General features: G+C 41.3%; 1 protein-coding gene across 3 annotated transcripts in view; it reads left to right on the top strand.

Annotated features, from left to right (window-relative positions):
- rock1 (Rho-associated, coiled-coil containing protein kinase 1) overlaps positions 1 to 21,571 on the top strand; it is a 42,279-nt gene extending 20,708 nt beyond the window's left edge. The window contains exons 10-33 of one of the 3 annotated variants that reach the window (XM_084058645.1): positions 1,898 to 2,057; positions 2,233 to 2,302; positions 2,999 to 3,087; positions 3,726 to 3,774; positions 4,090 to 4,225; positions 5,192 to 5,283; positions 6,060 to 6,306; positions 7,480 to 7,586; positions 7,930 to 8,080; positions 9,265 to 9,425; positions 10,014 to 10,198; positions 11,697 to 11,766; positions 11,854 to 11,957; positions 12,292 to 12,457; positions 12,595 to 12,688; positions 12,968 to 13,056; positions 13,150 to 13,341; positions 14,108 to 14,273; positions 17,179 to 17,249; positions 17,370 to 17,458; positions 17,683 to 17,761; positions 18,192 to 18,453; positions 19,009 to 19,216; positions 19,462 to 21,571. In XM_084058645.1, coding sequence (XP_083914771.1) covers positions 1,898 to 2,057; positions 2,233 to 2,302; positions 2,999 to 3,087; positions 3,726 to 3,774; positions 4,090 to 4,225; positions 5,192 to 5,283; positions 6,060 to 6,306; positions 7,480 to 7,586; positions 7,930 to 8,080; positions 9,265 to 9,425; positions 10,014 to 10,198; positions 11,697 to 11,766; positions 11,854 to 11,957; positions 12,292 to 12,457; positions 12,595 to 12,688; positions 12,968 to 13,056; positions 13,150 to 13,341; positions 14,108 to 14,273; positions 17,179 to 17,249; positions 17,370 to 17,458; positions 17,683 to 17,761; positions 18,192 to 18,453; positions 19,009 to 19,216; positions 19,462 to 19,510 — 3,086 coding nt within the window. In that variant the 3' untranslated portion in view covers positions 19,511 to 21,571. Of the gene's footprint in view, positions 1 to 1,897; positions 2,058 to 2,232; positions 2,303 to 2,998; positions 3,088 to 3,725; positions 3,775 to 4,089; positions 4,226 to 5,191; positions 5,284 to 6,059; positions 6,307 to 7,479; positions 7,587 to 7,929; positions 8,081 to 9,264; positions 9,426 to 10,013; positions 10,199 to 11,696; positions 11,767 to 11,853; positions 11,958 to 12,291; positions 12,458 to 12,594; positions 12,689 to 12,967; positions 13,057 to 13,149; positions 13,342 to 14,107; positions 14,274 to 17,178; positions 17,250 to 17,369; positions 17,459 to 17,682; positions 17,762 to 18,191; positions 18,454 to 19,008; positions 19,217 to 19,458 lie in introns of all 3 variants that reach the window. The other 2 variants (XM_084058644.1, XM_084058646.1) reach the window with 2 other exon arrangements.
- Positions 21,572 to 21,860: the final 289 nt, after the last annotated feature.

The raw sequence follows: 21,860 nt of genomic DNA, 5'->3' as shown, positions 1-21,860 counted from the left end.
TGGAAGCGTTTGCTTAAATGGAGACAATCACGAGTGTCAACATTATAGCTTTACATACAGTATACGTTGTAGGGCTGATGTTCTAATAGCAGCCATACAACTCAGCAGTCCTCTGTGTGTCTCTGAAACACTGATAATGTTGTGCTGAAAAGGTTACTCCAGTGATTTCACTGGGGAAATATCTGAATGTAAAAACGACAACCTTTACTTCTTGAGGTTTAGCCACTACCTTCAGTAATCATGACATTCTTTATTTTATATTTTTATGGCAAAATAGAGATCTTGACTTCCAAAAAATATGAATCAAGTTGATATAATGGTGGCAATAACAATATTGGCATGCCAGACCTACGGTATACTTCCCCACAAAATGCTTTATGGGAATTGACAGACATGGATAGACAGAAAGGAGAGCTTTCTCTTTTCAATGAAAGAGAAATAAATATTGTAGTTTCTATTGACTACATGGTCAGTTAACTGAAATGCACATCAAAAGCATGATGGTATGCCTTTAACTGCTTTTGCAAATGGCCAAACAGTAACAGGACATTCTTGAAAAGGGACCATTCATTCTATATCCTCTACAAGACTGAACGAGGGCTTCCCGCTCCATTGGAGAAGTCTAATAACACACAGCCAGCCTAGTGCACTGGAAGCCAAGAGCAAGGGGTGAAGCAGACCATCGCACATGTTAGTGCTGCAGGGTTGGCACTGGAACTGAAAGAGATTAGAAGCAGGAGAGTCAAATCCATTGCCTGGCCTGAGACCTGAAGCCGATTCTACATGTCTCCTAAATCTCAACTTTTCTGTTTCTATATCAGTGGTGCTCAATCTTTTTCATGTCAAGGACCCCCAAAATTATATGTATTTGGCCGCGGACCCCCATCAAAATATTTTGTTCCAGGGACCCCCCGGAAGCAAAGATTTGAGTTAAAAATGTTCGCTTTAAAAATATATATATTCAAAGAATTGCACACATTTTCACAAATTTTCAAAAATAGCAGATCTACAAGCTCGTAGCGCGGCACTTGGTGCCGCGCTATGAGCTTGTATATCTTCTATTTTTGAATAGCCAAAGTGTAAAATAATGCTTTTTAGCTCAAATCGAAAAATGACACAGATCCAGGTCTTAATGGTTAAAACCTCTACTGGGATGCTTTTTAGCACTTTGATGCTCAGCGCCCCTCTACCACGCCTTTAGCTATCCAGCTACGTCAGCTGGCTGCTTGACCCTGGTTTAACGATAACAAAGTAGTTTTCCCAAAGGAGATTTTGAATTTATGATGTGAATGAATGAACGTAAATGCTGCACAGAGCCCCTGCAGGTCATGGAGGTTCTGGCTTAAAGGCTAAACTTTGTAGATTATAAGCCTTTTATCTACTTTTCTACACAGGCAATCTACCGCAAAATCCAGAAGATAAATTCCTCAGGATTTTCTTGAGGAAAATATTCATAGAAGATAACGGTGTGGAAGATAACGATCTGTTTAATTGACGGTGAAAGCTTATCAGCAGTACAGTGACACATACAATGATGTATTGTGTGTTTAAGTGTAAATCTATAGCCCAAGGCTAAGAAGGAGAAAATATAGCCTATGTCACATGTTCTTACATGACGTATAGCTGTGTGGAAGCCCTCATCTTAATCCGACTGTCCACTTAGGTTTTGTGTAGATCTACAGGCTTGTTGATCAGAGACATTTTGGGTGTGCGACGCACAGTGAAGTGCAAATCACCCTTAACGAGTGCCCGTTCCTTAAGCATAATTTATATACCGTAGTACGACGGTTTCGCTTGCTGAAAATAAATGATTAGTGCAACGTGTTAGCTTCTTTTCGGCTGGTGATACTGTCGTGTGATGGAGCATAAATTCAATGAAGCTTTATTCTTTGTTTAGCTGCGGCCCCGGTGGTGCCTGAACTAAGCAGCGACATTGACACCAGTAACTTTGACGACATTGAGGAGGATCGAGGAGACGAGGAGACCTTCCCCATACCAAAGGCCTTCGTGGGCAACCAGCTCCCCTTTGTCGGCTTCACCTACTACAGCAATGACCAGTACGTAAACCAGTAAATGGATTTAGCTGTTGCAAACAACACAGTGTACTCAGTATTCACTTGAATAGCCTCTGCTTAGCAGTGCCAACAGTCTTTTAATTTCACAGCTCATGATCATCTGCTGATGTGGTTCTGTACAAGCCATCCCTCTGATAAACATATGTTTTATCTTCAGGATTCCCCGTCTCTCCAACACCAAGACGAGTGACAAACGCAGCAGCGCCACCAAGGAGGACAAGAGCCACGTAAGTACCGTATTTTCCGCACTATAAGGCGCAGCGTCAGTGCGCCTTATAGTGCGGATGCGCCTTATAATGTGGTGCGCCCTATATATGAAAATAATACATTTATTGAAGGTGCGCCTTATACTCAGATGCGCCTTATAGTGCGGAAAATACGGTAGTCAGAAGTGGGAACTAATAACACCAGGAACATACCCCGCTACCTTTGGAATAAACAGCCGTTTCCTACTAAAGTAGGCTCAGTAGGCTCCCCTGAAGACATGATAAAATGTTTGGTCAAAAAGGTCATAGGCCTGTCACAATTATTATATAATCACCTAATCACAATGATTTGAGATAATCTCAATTATTTCGCATTATCATCAGAATCGTTTTCACTCATTGATCTGCATAAAATGCATCTCTTGAAAAATGTTCATCTACTTTCGAATATTCTCCAAAATAGCAGACATAGCAGATCTACAAGCTCACAATGCGTCACCATGGGATGCAGATCGGCTATTTACGCCATTTAAAACAATAGTCAGTATAAAATTATGAAATATGGCCTGCTTGTGATTTAGATTAGATTTGATTAGAAAATGGCATGATCTTGGCAACCCTACATAAGTCACGGTCAAAATGACAGACATAGAAGAAGAGATGTTTGTGCGGACAGGCTTTGCATATATCTTTTCTGTGTTGTGTTCTTGCATTCAGTTGGAGAATCTACAGAAAAGGATCTTCCAGTTGGAAGAGCAGCTCCACAGTGAGATGCAACTGAAGGATGAAATCGAACAGAAGTGCAGGTATGGGATGGCTCATTTATTCAGCTAATTGCCTTGATCTTCGGATGGAAACACCCAACTAAAAACTGTCTTTTGTTTTTCTATTCTTTGTTTTACAGTTGGCAGTTCAAAAGTGGTTTAATTTCTTCTGTTGGCCACAGAGTTTTACAATTTAAAAACTGTACATTTTGGGAGCGATAAAGTGAATATACAAAGGCAATGAAAAGTATAACATGGGGAGACTGAAGAGAAAACAAGATAATAATCAATGAAGTTTGCTAGAATGAGACATTATATAATCATTCAGTACATCTACAAAATCTGTCCGTAATAACCTTACATATTTGACCCACTTAGTCCAGAATTTAATGAACACAGCCTTCTGAATCCATATCATAGATGTCATTAACTATATCTATCTACTCCTGAATAGATAGTGGGAACCTTGGGAAGCAACCAACGCCTTGTGAGAGCTTTTTTAGAAGCATAACATAAATAAATAACCAAATAAATATTCATCAGGTCCGTCACCTTGCCCACAAATGTACATGTCCTAAGAATAATGTGGAAAATTGCAAAGGCAGATCAATGTGAAGTATGTCTTGAAAAGAAATGAACAGAAGATAAACATGCTTTTTTTAAATTCATGTTTTCCCCAGGACGTCGAACACCAAGCTTGACAAGATCATGAAAGAACTGGATGAAGAGGTGAACCATCTATTTAACGTCACTGGGACCTGTCACCGGGATTATAAATAGAAATTTGCACTGACAGAACTTTGGTACTAACAGCACATACTGGTGTACGGGTGTTAGTACAGTCACACAACCCTGATGTTACAATCAAGCGCCTAAATCATTTGGTTATGGCGTCCCTATTTTTGGCATGTCATTATAGGCAATAATTCTCAAAAATATCCTCAGCCCTTTTGCTTAATAACGATGAAGTATAGAACAGACTTTAAGTAGTTAGAAGCTTTGTGGAGTTAATATATTGTTTTTTTTGTTTCATCCCTGCTACAGGCCAACATGAGGAAGAGTGTGGAGGCCAGCGTGTCTCTGCTGGAGAAGGACAAGATGATGCTGCAGCACAGATCCACCGAGTACCAAAGAAAAGCCGACCAGGAGGCGGAGAAGAGACGCAATTTGGAGAATGAGGGTAAAGAAGCTCTATCGATGTGTGATTCAAACACATGTGTGGCGGTTAGGTGGTGCACGCACATCCAAATATTGCAACGGGTGCTGGATCCAACTGAACAAGTATAAACAAAGAAAAAGAGTCCGCACACTGTCTTAATGCTCCCGATAATTTAATGAACAGAGCGGTCAGATACAACGTTTCGGCCGATGTGGCCTTCGTCAGGTATCTTGATACCTGACGAAGGCCACATCGTCAGGTATCAAGATGCCTGACGAAGGCCACATCGGCCGAAACGTTGTATCTAGGCCGATGTGGCCTTCGTCAGGTATCTTGATACCTGACGAAGGCCACATCGTCAGGTATCAAGATACCTGACGAAGGCCACATCGGCCGAAACGTTGTATCTGACCGCTCTGTTCATTAAATTATCGGGAGCATTAAGACGGTGTGCGGACTCTTTTTCTTTGTTAAAACACATGTGTGAACATAGTGAAGATATGTCTTTGATGTTGTGTGACATGTGCTTTAATGTGCAGTCTTTGTCGTGTGTTGAGCCTTGTTGTGCCCATAGCAACTAAACCATTCCTCTCACTGTCATTTGATCTGGCCCACGCATAATGTCCCAAATGGATTACTTGGGGCGTGACAAGGTAGCCTGGCATGCCCTTTCATCTTGCTCACTGCCAGCTACACTTCTGGTCACACAGCAAACCATGCAAATGCCCTCATTGTCTTATAGGCGACGACTGCACTAAGAGGATTCACAAGTTCATGTTCATTCACAAGTCATTAAGTTGTTTTTAATCTAGGATCACATATTTGTACGAAGAGATGTTTGCTTGCAGTGCAGTAAACATTCAATGCCAGCGCCCAGGGTAATATTGTACTGATTTATTTTGTCTAAAGGAGGCTGTGAGTGAGTAACAAAGAGGTGCTTAAATGAGGCTAATATGTGTGATCCATGTCCTCTTTGAATATTTCCAGTGTCTACTTTGAAGGAGCAGCTTGAAGATTCGAGGAAGCTCAGCCAAAACTCCCAGGCCTCCAATGACAAGATCACCCAGCTTCAAAATCAGGTATGCACATGGGTTGCTGTAGCTACATCGATAAAATGATAAAAATGATAAAGATATATTCTTTACCTGGGAATCATCTACATGAGTTCATAACATTGCAACAAATTAAAACAAACATGCCATTCCTCATGGGTGAATGAAAGCGTTTCAGCTAAAAGCTATCACCAGTAATGTGTTTCAGCACGCTGATAATGGCTTTTTTCTGAAACGCATTCGTCCTCAATAAATAGAAGTATTGATCCGTGAATGGTGGTATTCTGTTTGTTTTGATACTCAACATGCACCCGATACAGTTCCAAGATTGGGAGCTGCACATGCTTCTACTTTTCACCATATTGCAACACCTTGAGATATGATATTAATTTATTATGTGAAAATGTCTCACTTTTGAAATCAGTATTGATGTTGCATAATGTGTTAAGTGGTACATTTTTTAAATGGGAGGACTTGTATGAACCTTCCAGACCTCAAAATTTGCCAATTGCAACAAATGGAAAAACATGGATATCATTCCAGTCATTTTTTAACAATCGGAATGTTTTTCTTTTTTCATAATATGTAAAGAAAAAGAAAAACTGAGAAGGGAACAACTACATTGTCTAATGCTTCCGAGACCCAGCAAACACAAAAAAGTATTAGACTATAACAGTTCAGGGCATCCTGATGGCTCAACCTGTTTGAATGTGGCTCAGTCAGCCTCTCTCTCTACTCCAGTTCTTCCTAGTGATATCTAACATTCCCCCCTGCCTTTTCTTTTTTGTGTCTTTGATGGACAGCTGGAGGAAGCCAACGACCTGCTACGGGCAGAGTCGGACACGGCGGCGCGGCTGAGGAAGAGTCACACGGAGAAGGACAAGGCCATGAGCCAGCTGGAGAGCCTGAACCGGGAGATGCAGGAGAAGATCCGTGCGGTGGAGGTGGATAAGGCCCAGCTGGACAAAGAGCTGCTGCTGCTGCAGAGCACACTAGACTCTGAGAGGAGGAACTACAGCCAGGATTCTGAGGAGATCAGAGAGCTGCAAGGTACCAGAGGATGATTGATTGATTTCAAATGTGATTTATTGCGCTAATTATTACCAAAGCATGAAGGAATGATATGACGGAGAGTAGAACACTCACATGCACACAAATATTGTAGCAAGACTGGGGCTTGCTCACTGACTGTGGCTTGGATAAATCACAGTTTGCATTGCCTGCATTTTTTGTTTGGTTAAAAAGACAGATGCAGGATGGCACACTAAATAGATCCAGAAAACAGGCTGTATTTAAAATGTAGAAAGAAAATGACCTCAGTGTGGTTCCAGATCTTCAATTAAAACTACTAATCTGCCTCTTTTGAGCCAGTGCAAGACAGCTGTGGAAATTTCCACCCCCAGTAATATCAACCGTCGGCATCCATGACTTTAACCCACTGATCTGAAACATGCTCAGGCACTGACAACGCCCAGAGCAGTTAAATTGGCCTCTGATTAATCTGTCAGCCAACACTCTTATTTTATAGGTTACAAGTCTTTGAAAAACCTCATAGGATGTACTGAAGTGGTAGGCGATGTGTTCTGAAATGTGGACAGATCTGTAGTGTTAATGAAATAGTCTCTGTAAAATGGAAGCTGTACGCTACGTACAGTATGACAACTTTGACACGGAGCATGCAATAATAATAGAGGTGATGACAGGAAAGTCTGCCATACAAAAATATGCTGCTTTAAAGGTGCAGTAAGTGGTCTTTTTTGCTAAAATAAATGAGTGTTAAATGGCTCTACATTCTGAGTGAGTAATAATTGCTATAGAGTGTTTATTCGGTAAGAGGGGTCTCCCTGACTCTCTAGGTCTTTAGTAAACACAAAATGCATTTCTAAGTTGGGATGTCAAGTGATGAGTCAGAAATGAACAGACAAACGTGAAACTGGAACACTATAACATTTAAGCTGGTAAATGGGTACTCCCCTGATTGGATGAAATTTGCAACGCACCTGAAAATATATTTTCTGTTTATTAATGAGCTGGAGATACGGGGAGACCACTGTTATTAAATGGCTGTATAATTTTTTTAATAAATGCATTGATACCAATGTTGTCAAAAAAGTCAGATAATGGCTGATATATCGGGCTCTAGAAATAGTAATTTCCCCCCGATATTTGCATCTTTACCCTTGAATACTGTAAATAGTTTGCCTTTTTGTCTTCCATTCTCAGCAAGGATGACAGGACTGCAAGAAGATAACAAGAACTTGAAGGTCAGCATTTCCAAAGTAGAGACGGAGCGCAAACAGGCCCAGGAAAGGAGCAACAACCTGGAGAAGGTATGGAACCACTGCAGTCCACATTTTACTTCCTGTGTCCAGAAGATGTAGATTAGGTCAAAGGCCAAGGACGGGGCACAGTTAAAAATAATTAAGCAATATCAGACAGGTGCTTTTAATTCGTCCATGGCTTAATGAGTTAAACAGTTCTTCTACAGTTCTAACTGTTTATCAAGTAATGGGAGACAGCGATTATTTTTGTGTTTTATTTTGCTCTGCCAACAAATAATTTTAGCAGCAACATCATATAGCAGCCACGTTTATTTTCTCACCTGACTAAACGTGTGCTTGCCAATCACCCTGCTTTGACACTTGCCCCATCTCTCTGTCCCTCCTCTCACAGGAGAAGAACAACCTGGAGATAGACCTGAACTACAAGCTGAAAACCCTGCAGCAGCGTCTGGAGCAGGAGCAGACGGAGCACATGGTGACGCGAGCCCAGCTTACCGACAAATACGAGTCCATCGAGGAGGCCAAGTCTGCTGCCATGCATGGTATGCCAGCACCCCCCTCCCCATGTCAGAGCACCGACCCCCCCCCCCCCCCCTCCTCATTTGTCTACTCCTCATTTCCCTGGCGCTCTCACTCTCTTTACCCCCACCCATCGTCTTCATCTTCCTCATTGTCTCGCTCTCTTTCCTCCCACCTGCACCTTTGGCAGTAGAACCACTTGAACAGACTCGCACCCAGGGGCCTTTTGGGTAGCAGGAATTCAGGGAGTGCACTGCACTCCACGTGGCATGTCAAGACTGTGCCTTGCCGCTTATTAAAAGCTGGACTATTGGTGTATTTTCTACGAGCATACAGTATATGAACCAGACAAGCTCTTATTATTGAATCCCAGTAGTTATGTGTGTAATCTTATTAAGTGTGATTTCAGCGTCTGATGAAAAATATGTAAAAGGTTGCTTGGTTTAGTATACAGTATATGGAAATTTGTTTTCCTGTGTTCACCCCGTCACACTTCTCCCTTTGACCAGTGGTTCTCAAAGTGGGTTCCAGGGACCCTCAGGGTTCCTTGGGCGGGGGGTGGGGGCGGTTCAAATGGACCCTGACAGGCCTGTAACTGTAACTCTGAGAGTGTAGAAATGTTTGTGCACTTAGTTTATGGAGGTCATTGAAATAAAGAAAAATTTTGAACCACTGCCTTAGACTGACAACAATGTCTCACTTCAGCTTCTCACCCTTGTGCGACGTTGTTTGCTTACTCGCCGTACACAGTATTTCTGACTAGCAAGAAGCTACGGTGGTCTTGTGTGAATTGTCTAGCTCTCTGCTGCTCACTCCTGACGCAGTAGAATTATGCCAAATTTATACTGCATTGCACAACAGTGTTTATGGCCGACAATAACTGACTGACAAACTAAATTTGAGTTATTTTCGGCAAGCGACACCGTAGCGTGATAGTGTAGTGAGCTTGTTCGCTATTTCACACTGTTATACAACAAAGTATTAGATGGGGCTTAAAGGAGTAGTTGACCCAAAAAAAATCTTATTTTCCATCAATTACACAACCCATGAAGCCTTGAATTCATGCATTTTTTTTTGCTTTCCTTTTTCCTGTCTCTTTTATTCAATTATTCGAAAAAGTAATGAATAGAATCATCACTAATTAAATAATTGACAGTTGCAGCCCTGTGAAGTGAGCTAACCTACTGTCCCTGTCCCTCCCACCCAGCTGTTCAACACAAGGTGTCTGAAGAGAACGGGGCGCGGATGCGGGCGGAGTGCCGCGTGGTGGAGGTGGAGAAGCAGTGCTCCATGCTGGAGTTTGACCTCAAGCAGTCGGTGCAGAAGATGGAGCAGCTGATGAAGCAGAAAGAGAGGCTCGAGGATGAGGTGAAGACGGCAACTTTTCAACCTGCCGTCCCTATTTTAGACATGTCGTAGGCAGAAATTTTACAAAATGTCTTCTGAATCCGAACAGCTTTCTGAAGAAACGTTTGTTGCTATATCAGTGGTTCTCAGACTATTTGTCAAGGAATCCCAAAATTATATGCATTTGGCTGCCGACTCCCATCTCAAAATAATTTGTAATAGGGACCCCCAGAAGCAAAGATGTTCCCTTTTAAAAATATATATATATTCAAATATTTGCACAAATGTTCGAGATTTGAAAAATAATAGCAGATCTACAAGTTCATAGAGCGGCACTCGGTGCCGTGCTATGAACTTGGTTGGAACTTGGTGCTATGAACTTGGTTGGAACTTGGTGCTATGAACTTGGTTGGAACTTGGTTTTAATAGGTTAAACATTTTCAAAACTAGCGGAAATAGCGGATCTAAAAGCTTGCAACAGGTTGTGAGCTTGTAGATTTGCTATATACGCTGTTTTTGAAAGTTAAGTGGTTAAATGTGCTTTACACATATATTTTTTTAAAGTGACTTGACTTGTCCTGTCATCACCTCACCGTTCCCTCTCTCCAGGTGAAGGCTCTGCGGGTGCAGCTGGAGCAGGAGTCCAGCAAGCGTCTCCAGTCCCAGAACGAGCTGAGGAGCCGCTCCCAGGACACAGAGCGCCTCAGGGGTTCGGAGAAGCAGCTCAAGCAGGAGATCAACTCGGCACTCGAGAGCAAGCGTGCGCTGGAGTTCCAGCTGGCCCAGCTGACCAAGTGAGAATCCACCCTCCCGCCAGGCCTGCCTCCCGTTAGGGCTGGGCGATGTTGACTAAATCAAATATCACCACATTCTTTTGACCAAATACGATATTGTTACTATGATATAAATGTTCTTTCAAAAGTTTAGCTACTTCTAAAATGTTTGTCAATTTCTGAAAATAAGGCATAAGTGAATATAACCAGTAAAATATCACAATATTGCGATCGAAAAGCACAGACGATATAATATCAATATATTGCCCAGACTTGCCTACCGTAGAGTTGTGCCTTCTGCCCCCATTTCATCTCTGTTGTTTCTACCCTGGGGGGAGAATAGAGATAGTCCTTGGCCCTTTTGTTTTGTGCACCTGTTATCCATGAATCAGTTGTTTATTTTCATGTCATGACACATGATTGGTCCATCCCATGCTGAGGTTACACGACACATTATAAATATAGACATTAGCTGGAAGTTAGTTACACTCCTCAGGAACGGAAACCCTGAATTACACAGGTGAGAAGAGGAAAGCACACAGGTCTTTATTGGGGTAGGAACATGTCACTTGGAATGTATTCATCTTTTACAATCTGCCCTAATGACTGATAATTTTCAGTTTGGTAACATTTACACAATTCACTATTGTCATCTTGTGAAAAATGAACAGAATAGTACCTTGATTTACAGTTCCCCATTCTGTCGTCAGTGTCTTGGGGGGATTCCCTTTTAAAGACTCAAAGCATTTATTTTATATTCTTGAACACATGAAACAATCTGCCACCTGCCCTGTACTGCTGTTACCAGCCTCCAGACGGAATTGCCTGTTTTGTCAACTGCTGCGCCCGGTCTCTAAGGCTCTTTGGAAGTCGAGGCGTAAATGGTCCTACAATTGCCTGTTATTCTCAAATAAGAGCTATTATTCCAGCTTAGAGGGTGACTGTGGCAAAGCTGCTCGCCGGCAATGTTTACACCACAGGATTAGGGCTTACCCAGAGTCCCAACTCCCTCCACCCCTTTGCTAATCCCCTGGCTGTGTCTGCTGGGAGTGGTTGCAGTTGTAGTTCCATGTTAAGCACAGGTCCTGGGTCAGCTATGAGGTCTATTTGCCTCATGTTTACTGGAACATTTTAGGACCGTGTTTTGAATTTACCGCTGTTGTTGAATGAGTTACAGCAGTGGTTCTCGAAGTGGGGTCACGATGCGTGACATTGTGAGCGTGTACTGTTTGATGCTTCAAAGTCAGCCATACCACCCATGACCAACTTTTTTTTTAAATGCTACGCCAAAAAAAGAAATCCTGAATTTAAAAAAAAACAACATTTTATCATTTTATCAACACAAATCTTGCACGGGGGTCCCCTGGCACAAATATTTTATATCTTTTAATAATGTATTTTAATGTATTTTAATGTATTTGGCCCGCAGCCAAATGCATATACATTTCGCGGGCCTTGACATAAAAATAAATGAAAGATTCTGTAGCAATAATGTGTGTGTGGTTTGTGTTTTCACCAGGCAATACAGGGGCAACGAGGGACAGATGAGGGAACTTCAGGACCAGCTTGAGGCCGAACAGTATTTCTCTGTAAGTTAAACGGCACCTACTACCTTACTAGTACTCCCTCTGTCCAGTATGAAGGCCCAACTAAACTGTCTCTCTCTTCGCCCTTAGACGCTTTACAAAACTCAGGTCAAGGAGCTGAAAGAGGAGATTGAAGAGAAGAACCGTCAGGTACAGGAAGCTCAGAAGAAGGTGCAGGAACTGCACAGTGAAAGGTAAGACAGAGTTCAAACTACTGAACTAACTACTGCGATTACTGAAAGAAAAAAAATCCTTCTTTAAATGTGTCTTCACAGCAGCATCCAAAATCCACCAGCTCATTCTTAAGTTATTAATAATTTTATAATAGCATTTCAGGTCCCAAAATGATGTCCGGTCACCAGGCAAACCATAATACATAAACAAAATATCTCATAAAGTATACAGACCTAACCAAAATTAGGTAAAATCGACCACTTGTAAGAATAACCCACCCCTTTCCACAGGGTAAGAGACGATGATGCATGTTTACCTGCCAAATGTCACAATTTTGTTGTGTGTGTCCAAAAGGGACTCCCTGTCCGCCCAGCTGGACCTTACAGTGACCAAGGCAGAGTCAGAGCAGTTGGCCAGGGCCCTGCAGGAGGAGCAATACTTTGAGCTCAGCCAGGAGAACAAGAAGGCCATCACGAGACACAAGCAGGAGAATGGGGACAAGGATGCTACCATTTCACGGGTGAACACACTCACAATCTCCCCCCTCTCCCACATGTGTTTATTTATATATAATATTCAACACCTATTTGATGAGACATATTTTTGTCTGTGCTGCAAGTGGTGGGACGTGTAAAACAACTCTTAATTCATCCGCAGCTGGAGGAATCCAATAAAACCCTGACCAAAGATGTGGAGAACCTCGCCAAGGAGAAGACCGAGATTGATGAGAAGCTTCGTACACAGGACGAAGGTGCGGCCATGTTTGTCTGTCATCCCTCACTCTCCCAATATCAACAAATGTTTAACTCTAGTTTCCCTATTCTAGGGTAAACATTTAGCAAAAAATGCTGATCTACAACCTCACGACGCGGGCCGTTGCGAGCTTGTAGGTCATTTTTTTTGTCAAAGAGATTTGGTATGGAGGTGAAAAAAGTATAGACCTCTGGGAGACTCTAGTCAATGAAGTATATATACTGTAGGGTTTAAGTGGTTATTATGTCGTACTGAGCTGAGACTGTCTCCCTTACAGAGTATGTAGCTCAGAAGGAGGAGATTGCAAACACAATCAAGGCCAGCTACGAGAAGGTCCTCCAGACAGAGCGCACATTGAAGACTCAGGTATAGATCCTTGTCCTGTGTTATAAAACATTGTTAAAACTCCAGCTGAGAATCATGGCTGATGGCCCACTTGTATCTCCTTCAACCTATCAGGCAGTGAACAAGCTGGCGGAGATCATGAACCGCAAGGACATGAAGCTGGACCAGAAGAAGAAGGGCAGCACCGCCGACCTACGCAAGAAGGAGAAGGAGAACCGCAAGCTGCAGGCCGACCTTAACCTGGAGAAGGACAAGTTCAACCACATGGCCATCAAGTACCAGAAGGAGCTGAGTGAGATGCAAGCGGTGAGTGACACAAACTCTAGTTCATTACTTTAAGCAAATTCAACAGCCATGTTTGAGCTCTGAAAATTGAAAAATAGTTGTGCAACAGTTAATCAAACTAATCGATTTAATTGATTATGAAAAAATAATATTTTAATGAATTAATCAATTTGGGTGTTTTTCTTCTTCAATTATTTAAAATAAAATAAAATAGCAGATCTACAAGCTCACAACGCATCACATTGGTATTTTTGCACCACACCGATGTACGATGAAGTATAAAATAGGGATTAGGTGCTTTATTTTGTCATTTAGTTTATATTAAAAAAGCATGTGTCACGATTACTCGATCAATTGTAAAATGTACAGTGTGAACAGGTTGATGTAATCTTCAAATAATCGATTAGAAACACCTGAGTGCAAAGTAAACCGCTGATAGCAATTGATACAGTTGTCTTCTTTCCGGCAAAGAGATTTGGTATAGTCTGAATTTGTACACCCAAAACTTTTATTTAGTAAACACATGGAGGTGTCCTCCATTCCACAAATAAACCAGAAATGTATACAATTTCGCAAATAAACCATACATTTTAGGTTATAGATGAAGAAAAGAAATAGAAACCTTTCATAATAACATTTTCCAATCTTAAGTTAAGGAGATTCCATATTTGTACCCACCACTGGTTCACAAAAAAAAGAAACGATCTGAGTGGACCTCGAAGCCCAGTTTCATTATTTAGACACCCACTTGAGTCAGACCTTTCCCTCTGTGCTTCTCTGCCCACAGCAACTGTCTGAGGAGTCCACGTATCGCAACGAGCTGCAGATGCAGCTGGACAGCAAGGAGAGTGACATCGAGCAGCTCCGAGAGAAGCTGAACGACCTGCAGCTTCGCATGGACAACTCCAGTGTTACCAGCCTGCAGCCAGACGAGACGGACAGCAACATCGCAGGTAGGGCCTCTGCTGGGGTTGACTGGGGGCTGCCGCCCGCATCCTGCAGGGAAGCCGTTTTAACATGCTAATATAGTCTTAACCCATTTAGATCTGGAACACCTATAAATATTTTCAATCTGAGAACGCCTCTGTCATTTTAGTTGTTGTATATTTTCAGAAAATGTAGGTCAGGATTTAGAAGGTGGTTTTAGAATCGGCATCAGGTGTAACTATTTTCAGTGTGTTTTAGATGCCTTTTCTGGATACTTTGTAATTTAGCGTGGGCAGATTAAATGTCTCCATAACTATTTTGAATTAATAAGCAGATATTGTTCTCTCAGTAGAATACAACACACTGGTGACTGTAGGCACCAGGGTGATGGTGTACTAATTAACTGTGTGATTAACTGTACCGTATATCAGTCACACTTCAATCACAGCATCCCCTTCGCTTTCCTCTTATAAATTGTGGTATTAAGAAAATCTTCAAATCATTTGTACATCTTTTAAATGCCCCAAATATTGTTTACAGGATGTTAAACTTGTTATGTCTGAGAGTTAACTTTAGGGTGCGTTCGTAAATCTTGCTCTCGCTCTGCTGAGGAATCAGCAATGGCAGGACGCAAAATATTTTGTAATTTATTAACAGGAATTGGTTAGCCAATCCCAAGATGGCAAACGGAAGCATTAATGATGTAAAATAACGTTCTACCATTTTAGAGGATTTTCTAGACTGTGACGAGAAGGAATACTGTATGTAAATAACATATAACGTTAATTTGACAATATATGCAAAATGTACTTTTTAGCCAGCTAACAAGATGATGTAGATGACACTTCGTTGTTCGTTCACTAAACAATCCACAACCATCGCATTTTACTTTAATTTCCTTGTCTTCAACCATGATGCTCTGACAAACTGTCTCCTTAGCTAGGGCATGTGTGTGCTGTTTGCGCTCTGAATTTCCAAAAAGGAACAGAATTTCAGAATGACAAGAAAGCATTCCAAGTGCGCTCCGGCGCCCTCTAGTTGAATTTATGAACGCACCCTTAGTTTCATCACAGCTCTCCATTCTACTCTTACATTGGTTTCAAGTGGTTGGTGAAGTGGGGACATGGTTCATGCTAGGTTCCAAGTATATCTTTGTGTGCATAAGAATAAAAATGGATAGCTACCCACCCTAAACTACACCACACAGGAAACTGTGCAAAGAGCAAGGAGCAACAGAGCAGTCTTTATCTCTTAAGGTTTTATTTTTAAAACTGGAGAATGGTATCTGTATCCAAAAGAAACGCAGTAATGTTTTGCTGTGGGTTACATTATGTCGACAGAAGCACATAGAAGCACTATGTACAAAGCACATAGGGATTTTATTTTTATTGGCATTAACATTTTCTAAAATCATCGACTGCAGTCACATGCTCTGCTGTTTTCTCATTTATTTTGTGTGGAGTAATACTAGGTTCTATATTGTGGATCATGTGTTGACTAGTGCTAGGAACCTTGAGTGTATTTTAACCATGTTAGCAGGTCAGCAGACCTCTATCAAATGGTGTTTTCTTTTTTTTTTAATAAATAAATAATTTATGCGTTGACAAGCTTTGGAGTACCAGGTGTGGGTTGGCCACATAGGACAACACAATGAGGGCCATAAAGTCTTGACAATCACAGGAAAGTATGTGGAATTCAATTTGGTTTACTTTTGTGTGATTGCCAACTATGCGTGGCACTATTGGAATTGTCCTTGTGTAACTCCAAACAAGTTAAAACAAACTAATGTAAATACTTGCGAACACTCTTGTCCCAGGGTCTGTCATTGATTACTGGTGTCTGTTGTTAAATCCTTCTCTCATCTCTTTATTTTCCCTCATGTCCAGTTGGTTCTCCTTGTCTTTGTAACTTCTATTCTTTCCCCTCTGTGAGTAACTTTGGAGTGTAGGACTGCCTTTGTGCCTGGCCTGCACTGCTGCTGCTGTTGTGTGCTCGTGTCTTGTGCCTTCTTGTATTATTTTCCATTCTCTTTGTCAGGGGTGACAAAAGCCCTGTCCCTTGTGAGGAAATTCAACAACAACACGTTTGAAAGAAGCTTGTCTGAGTGGGGAGAGAAATAATCTTTCGTAAATTGTTTGAACGTAGCCGACGAGGCTCTTAGACTAGAACACACCAGTTCACTCTCAGCACCTTTCAAAACGTGTCTGGAAACTGAACACACCCTTTTTTAATTTCCAGTCCTGTGTGCTTCAAATACTTAAAACACCTATTCTTTTGTTGGCAGTGGCATGTTCACCTCAGAAGTAGAAGTAGTGCTCTGTGGAAACAAGAAACTCCTTCACAAAGTCATGTTGGCACTCAAGCCCCTCTTAGTCCACTATTCCCCTGTAGCTTTTGTTGTGCCAAAGGCATGCTCTGCACTTTCAGTTGGTATCACTTTAACATAATTACCAGATAGCCAATAGTACACGTCACTGAGGATATCAGTTCTGTTTTCAGAAGGAAGTTAGTGACCAAGCTTGTGGTGAACTGACAAGAAATTAATGCAAATTTATTTAGAATAAATCCTTTTCACACAAAAAATAAAGAAAACGTCCTGCAACCGCTCTAACATGCTAAAGAACAATTACTTAACTCATGTTTGTATAATATGTTCTCATGCATTGGGAGTGTGAAGTAACAGCATGGAATATCTTACATTAATTCTTGTCACTTACCCCAGTTCAGTTATATTAAAGTGAAGCCCTTGCAGAACTCTGCGAAGAGTTCACCTGTTGTTTTGAAAGTTTGCAACCTTTGTCACTTTACATTTTTGTTATATCGCAGTTGAGTTTGAATTTAAATCACTGCATGGCGTTTTTCCCCCCCACAGTGTCCATGCAGAATGCTTTTATATTTACCTTCTCTTTACTTGTCTGGGCCATTTTATAGAATCAAGACTGGAGGGCTGGCTGTCCATTCCTAATCGTACTAATATCAAGCGATACGGATGGAAGAAGCAGGTATGTGAAGTGGATTTAATGTTTCCTCCATTAACCTTCACATTAACTGCTTTATTGAAATATGCTGCCAGCCCCTTGAGGCCAACACCAATTGTCCTCTTGTCTTTTTTATGCCTGTAGTATGTGGTGGTTAGCAGCAAGAAAATTCTGTTCTACAATGATGAACAAGATAAAGAACAGTCCAACCCATCTATGGTACTAGATATTGAGTAAGTATCCTTTTATTATTCTCCTCTGTTCTTTTGACTTTCGAAACCATATTTCCTTGTAGAGGACATTGTTGTAACACTAAAGGATAACCATCAAGTTTGCCCTATTATGTGCTAACTTACTACTTGTTTGTCAGACTGTTGAGAAGGATTGCATTTTTCAGTTTGTCAGCATTAGTCGTGTTACTGATACCTTATTGCTTATGGTTTGTGGTGCATTACAGCAAACTGTTCCATGTGAGAGCAGTTACACAGGGAGACGTGTACCGGGCTGAGACGGAGGAGATTCCAAGGATATTCCAGGTACTGTAGTTTGCCCCTTCCTGTTCTGGACTTCTCACACATTTAATAGACATCTTTCATGCAAAAATAACAAAGTCACAGTTGGTCATGAAACCACCCGCCATGTTGCACTACATAGACCCATATAGATTGTTGTTAAATTAGCATTGTTATGCATTGGTATACTGTATGTGCCAATTGGACAGTGTGTATCTGTGTTGTGACTATTGTATCTTATTATGGTAACACATTGGTACTGTATTTGAACCTCATAGGAGGTGGGCTGCTGATACGACAAAGTAATTCATTCATTCAATCATTTTTTTCCCCATAACAATGTGCATTTACAGTATCACATCATAGCTGATAAAAAACTAAAGCATATTATTGCATAATATTTTATGTTTTGTAAAAACAAAAGTCTTACTCTCTGTCTCTCTGTCATGTTCAGATTCTTTATGCCAATGAGGGAGAGTGCAGGAAGGAAGTGGACATGGAGACAGTTCCTCAGGGGGACAAGACCAACTGCCTTCCCCACAAGGGCCATGAATTCATCCCCACACTGTATCATTTCCCTTCCAACTGCGACGCCTGCGCCAAGCCACTGTGGCACGTGTTCAAGCCTCCACCCGCCCTGGAGTGTCGCCGCTGCCATGTCAAGTGCCACAAGGACCACCTTGACAAAAAGGAGGACGTTATCGCCCCTTGCAAAGGTAACATACTGGAGCAGCAGACGTGGCTTTGGTGGCAGCCGTGGTCTAGGAATGTCAAGCTTACGATTGAATCTAAAGGGTTTTTAATTGAACATTATTTGCAACTTTTCGCAATTCAGAACTATCAAAAATACCTGTTTTTAACTTCAACAATAATTGCAGTACTAGAAACAACCCATTCATTGCAGAAACAAAAACCTGTAAGATTCATTCTGTTGACAAGCTAAACCATTAATTATGAATTGGGGTTTGACTGCAGAGCCTTTTTGTTGTGTGCTTTATTGAGCATAGTGGTGTTTTTTAGCAGTGCCAGCCACTGTACATTTGACTGTGTGTGTTTGTCTGTCCGTGGGTATGTATGAGCACAGCATAAACAGCTACAGCTGTAAATAGTTGCATTAAATAGAGTAGTACGACCTGAATACCAGCACACACTCATCAAACAGAGTAGGCACCGCTTACTCACACTGGGTGTGATTCTTTTTTTCTGTGTTGACCTTGAAACACATGGTGACTGAGGTCATGTGTCTAAGAGTTGTGTCTTTAACTCCGCAGTAAACTACGATGTGACCTCTGCCCGAGAAATGCTCATGTTGGCCCTGACCCAAGATGAGCAGAAGAAATGGATCGGCCACCTGGGCAAGAAGATACCCAAGACGCCTCCCTCCACCTTCTCCAGGGCCTCGCCTCGTACCATGTCCACACGCTCTGGAGGAAACCAGTCCTTCCGCAAGAACCCCAAAAGCATCACAGGAAAGCCAAGGTAACCTCACATTCTGTCTCTCTAGATCCATGTTTTTTTAACCAGTAATTTTTTTTGTTTGTTCTAGTTGCAACAAATGTTCATATGAAGACAGTAGCATGGCATGCACTTGAGTCACTGAGATGTTTTTTGCAAGTTAGTGAGGGTGTGCTCCAGTCAGAAGACCTATTTTTGTCCCTTCTGGTGGACTGCGATGTGGTCAAGTCAGTCATATGACCTGCTGTTTATCTCCTGTGTTATAGCAGAGCGCAGTCCAGCCTCCAAGCAGCAGATACAACATCCAGCACTTGTTGACAACAGCACCTCCAGACCATATTGAAAACAAAAAAAAACAGTCTAGGTTTTTAGATTTTGTCCTTAAGATTTGGACCTTGCGTATTTATTAACCGTGTTCATGGGTGTTTCTAACAGCAGCCACTGTTCTTGGCTGGGTTGTTGCTTGGCTCCTGGGTTGTTCTTTCCAATTGACACTTGGGATACTTTGTCTAATTGGCGCTTAAGTATTGTTGGGTTCAACGACTAACACATAGCCACTCTTCAACCCTGCTGTTAGCGTTTAGCCCACATGAATGTTTGCATTTCCTCTATCAAATATGATGAGTGTTAATGGAGTTGCAGTGGCTCTGCCTGTCGTTCATTAACTTAGCCTGGGTACTAACCGAGTTAGAAATGTCTTGGCGTGCTTTTACTGGACACCTGTCTCTGTTCTTTTTTTTCCAGCTAACCACCTGACCCATTGGATTCTTTTTTGGACTCTGTAATCTCCCCCCTCCCCTATTAATTATGAAAAGTCAATAAAAAAAAAGACCAGCGCTGGAAAATTGGGACACTTGTCAGACCTGAGGCATCAGGGACATTGAGGCCTGTTCACCCCCACTTTCCCGTCCTTCCTCCAAACCCAAGAGAGAGAGAGACACACACACACACACACACACACACACACACACACACACACACACACACACACACACACACACACACACACACACACACACTCTCTTACAGCTCTTCTAGCCTCCAGAAGATGTCTCACTTTTCTGTAACCAAACTATGGACCTGAACAAGAAGGAGGAACTCGCACCATGGGTTACTTATTCCACATAATCCAACAGTCATGATGGGAAAGGGATGGTTGAAGGGGGTTTTGCTGGGACTCTTGCATGTATGTACATGGTCAACACTGAGGTACTGTAGTGCAGGTATTGGCTTAATCTGCGGTGAGTGGGTGGGTGCATCCTGGGGGAGGATGAAAGCGTATTTTGTATTTTCCTTCCCCGTCTGTAAAAGCAGATACTAATGCAAGCATACTTCTGTTTCCAGTTAAAAATGACTTTGATGCCTTCATCCGACGGACTTCAGTGGCCTTCTGCCTCTATTCTTGTTACTCTGCAAGTCAGTTATCAGGGTTGGGACAGAGTATTGGGAAATGAGTATTAGATATTTTGAGTATTGAGTAAGGAGCATGCAAGAAGATCATCATTTAAATCTATGCATTATTTTTATTATAATAATTATTTTTATTGCTCCAAGCCATAAGAAAATTCCGTTGTAATGGCATATAGGAGACCTAAAACTTCATTGATTTTTTTTGTTTTTATGTGTTCATTGGGTACATTGTTTCTGTAATAAGTTGTTTTCTTGTAATGTTTTTTTTGTAATGTATTGCCTTACATTGATTCATAGATAAATGGTTCAAAAGGAAAAACATTAAGTTAACAAATGTAAAACTGCACTGTTTGAATTGTAAATTATTTGTAGAAGACTAAACAGGTGTAGCATTTGGCCCACCTAGTGCCTTAACGTTTGGATAATGATTTTTACCGCCATATCTGTTTGCGTTTATCTCCAAAACAAGACAAATCTTAACTCTTCCATCTTATTTTTTAAAGAAATCCTTTTTGGTTTTATCAGAATTTTCCTCTCTGGTTTGAGTATATATATATATACAGTATATATATATATATCGATGAATATATATGTATTGCCTCTTTATGGATATGGATGCATTGCGATAGTGTGTGAAAACAAAGAGTCCATTATCAACATGATAGATTTCAGGATGGTGTACCTGTAGGCTAATGCCTGTCAGTGGCTGCCCTTTTCTAAGTTTAAAAGTTATGATGTTGTAATGTCCCGTTAATGCAAACCCCCCGCAGTGTACATAATTAGAGAGACAAAATGCTCATGGAAATACCTCCACAAGAATCAAAATGGTTTTATACATGTTTTGTTCAGTTGAAAAAGCACTGGAACTATGATCTACTCTTATTTTTGTCTTGGAGGAATTGCATGTTTAATTGCATTGGAGGCCGCACTGATGGATATGTGTCAATAAACATATCTTTATCTATCATTCTCTGTATTTAAGTTCTCTATTTTTGCTGTGGTTAACTTCACGTTTGTTTTTAAGAAAATTTTCGTTTTATATTATAATCAATGTGATTTATAATTTTATTTATATTATTTTATCGTCTTCAAGTGAACTATGTCCCAACAGCGACTTGTACCTGCATGGCAGGGTAAGTATTTTGGGGGTTGTTGGCTTGCTAGCTAGTATAGTTCAGAGCTCGATGAATAGTTGTTACAAACATAAATTCTGATTTAATTTGACTACTAGCTACACACAGTGGCAAGTGGGTTCAGA

This window comes from Gymnoscopelus microlampas (genome assembly GCF_963454915.1).
Source record: "Gymnoscopelus microlampas genome assembly, chromosome: 5".
Lineage (NCBI taxonomy): Eukaryota > Metazoa > Chordata > Actinopteri > Myctophiformes > Myctophidae > Gymnoscopelus > Gymnoscopelus microlampas.
The sequence above is the reverse complement of the archived record's forward strand: the minus strand, read 5'-3'. Positions and strand labels throughout refer to the sequence as shown.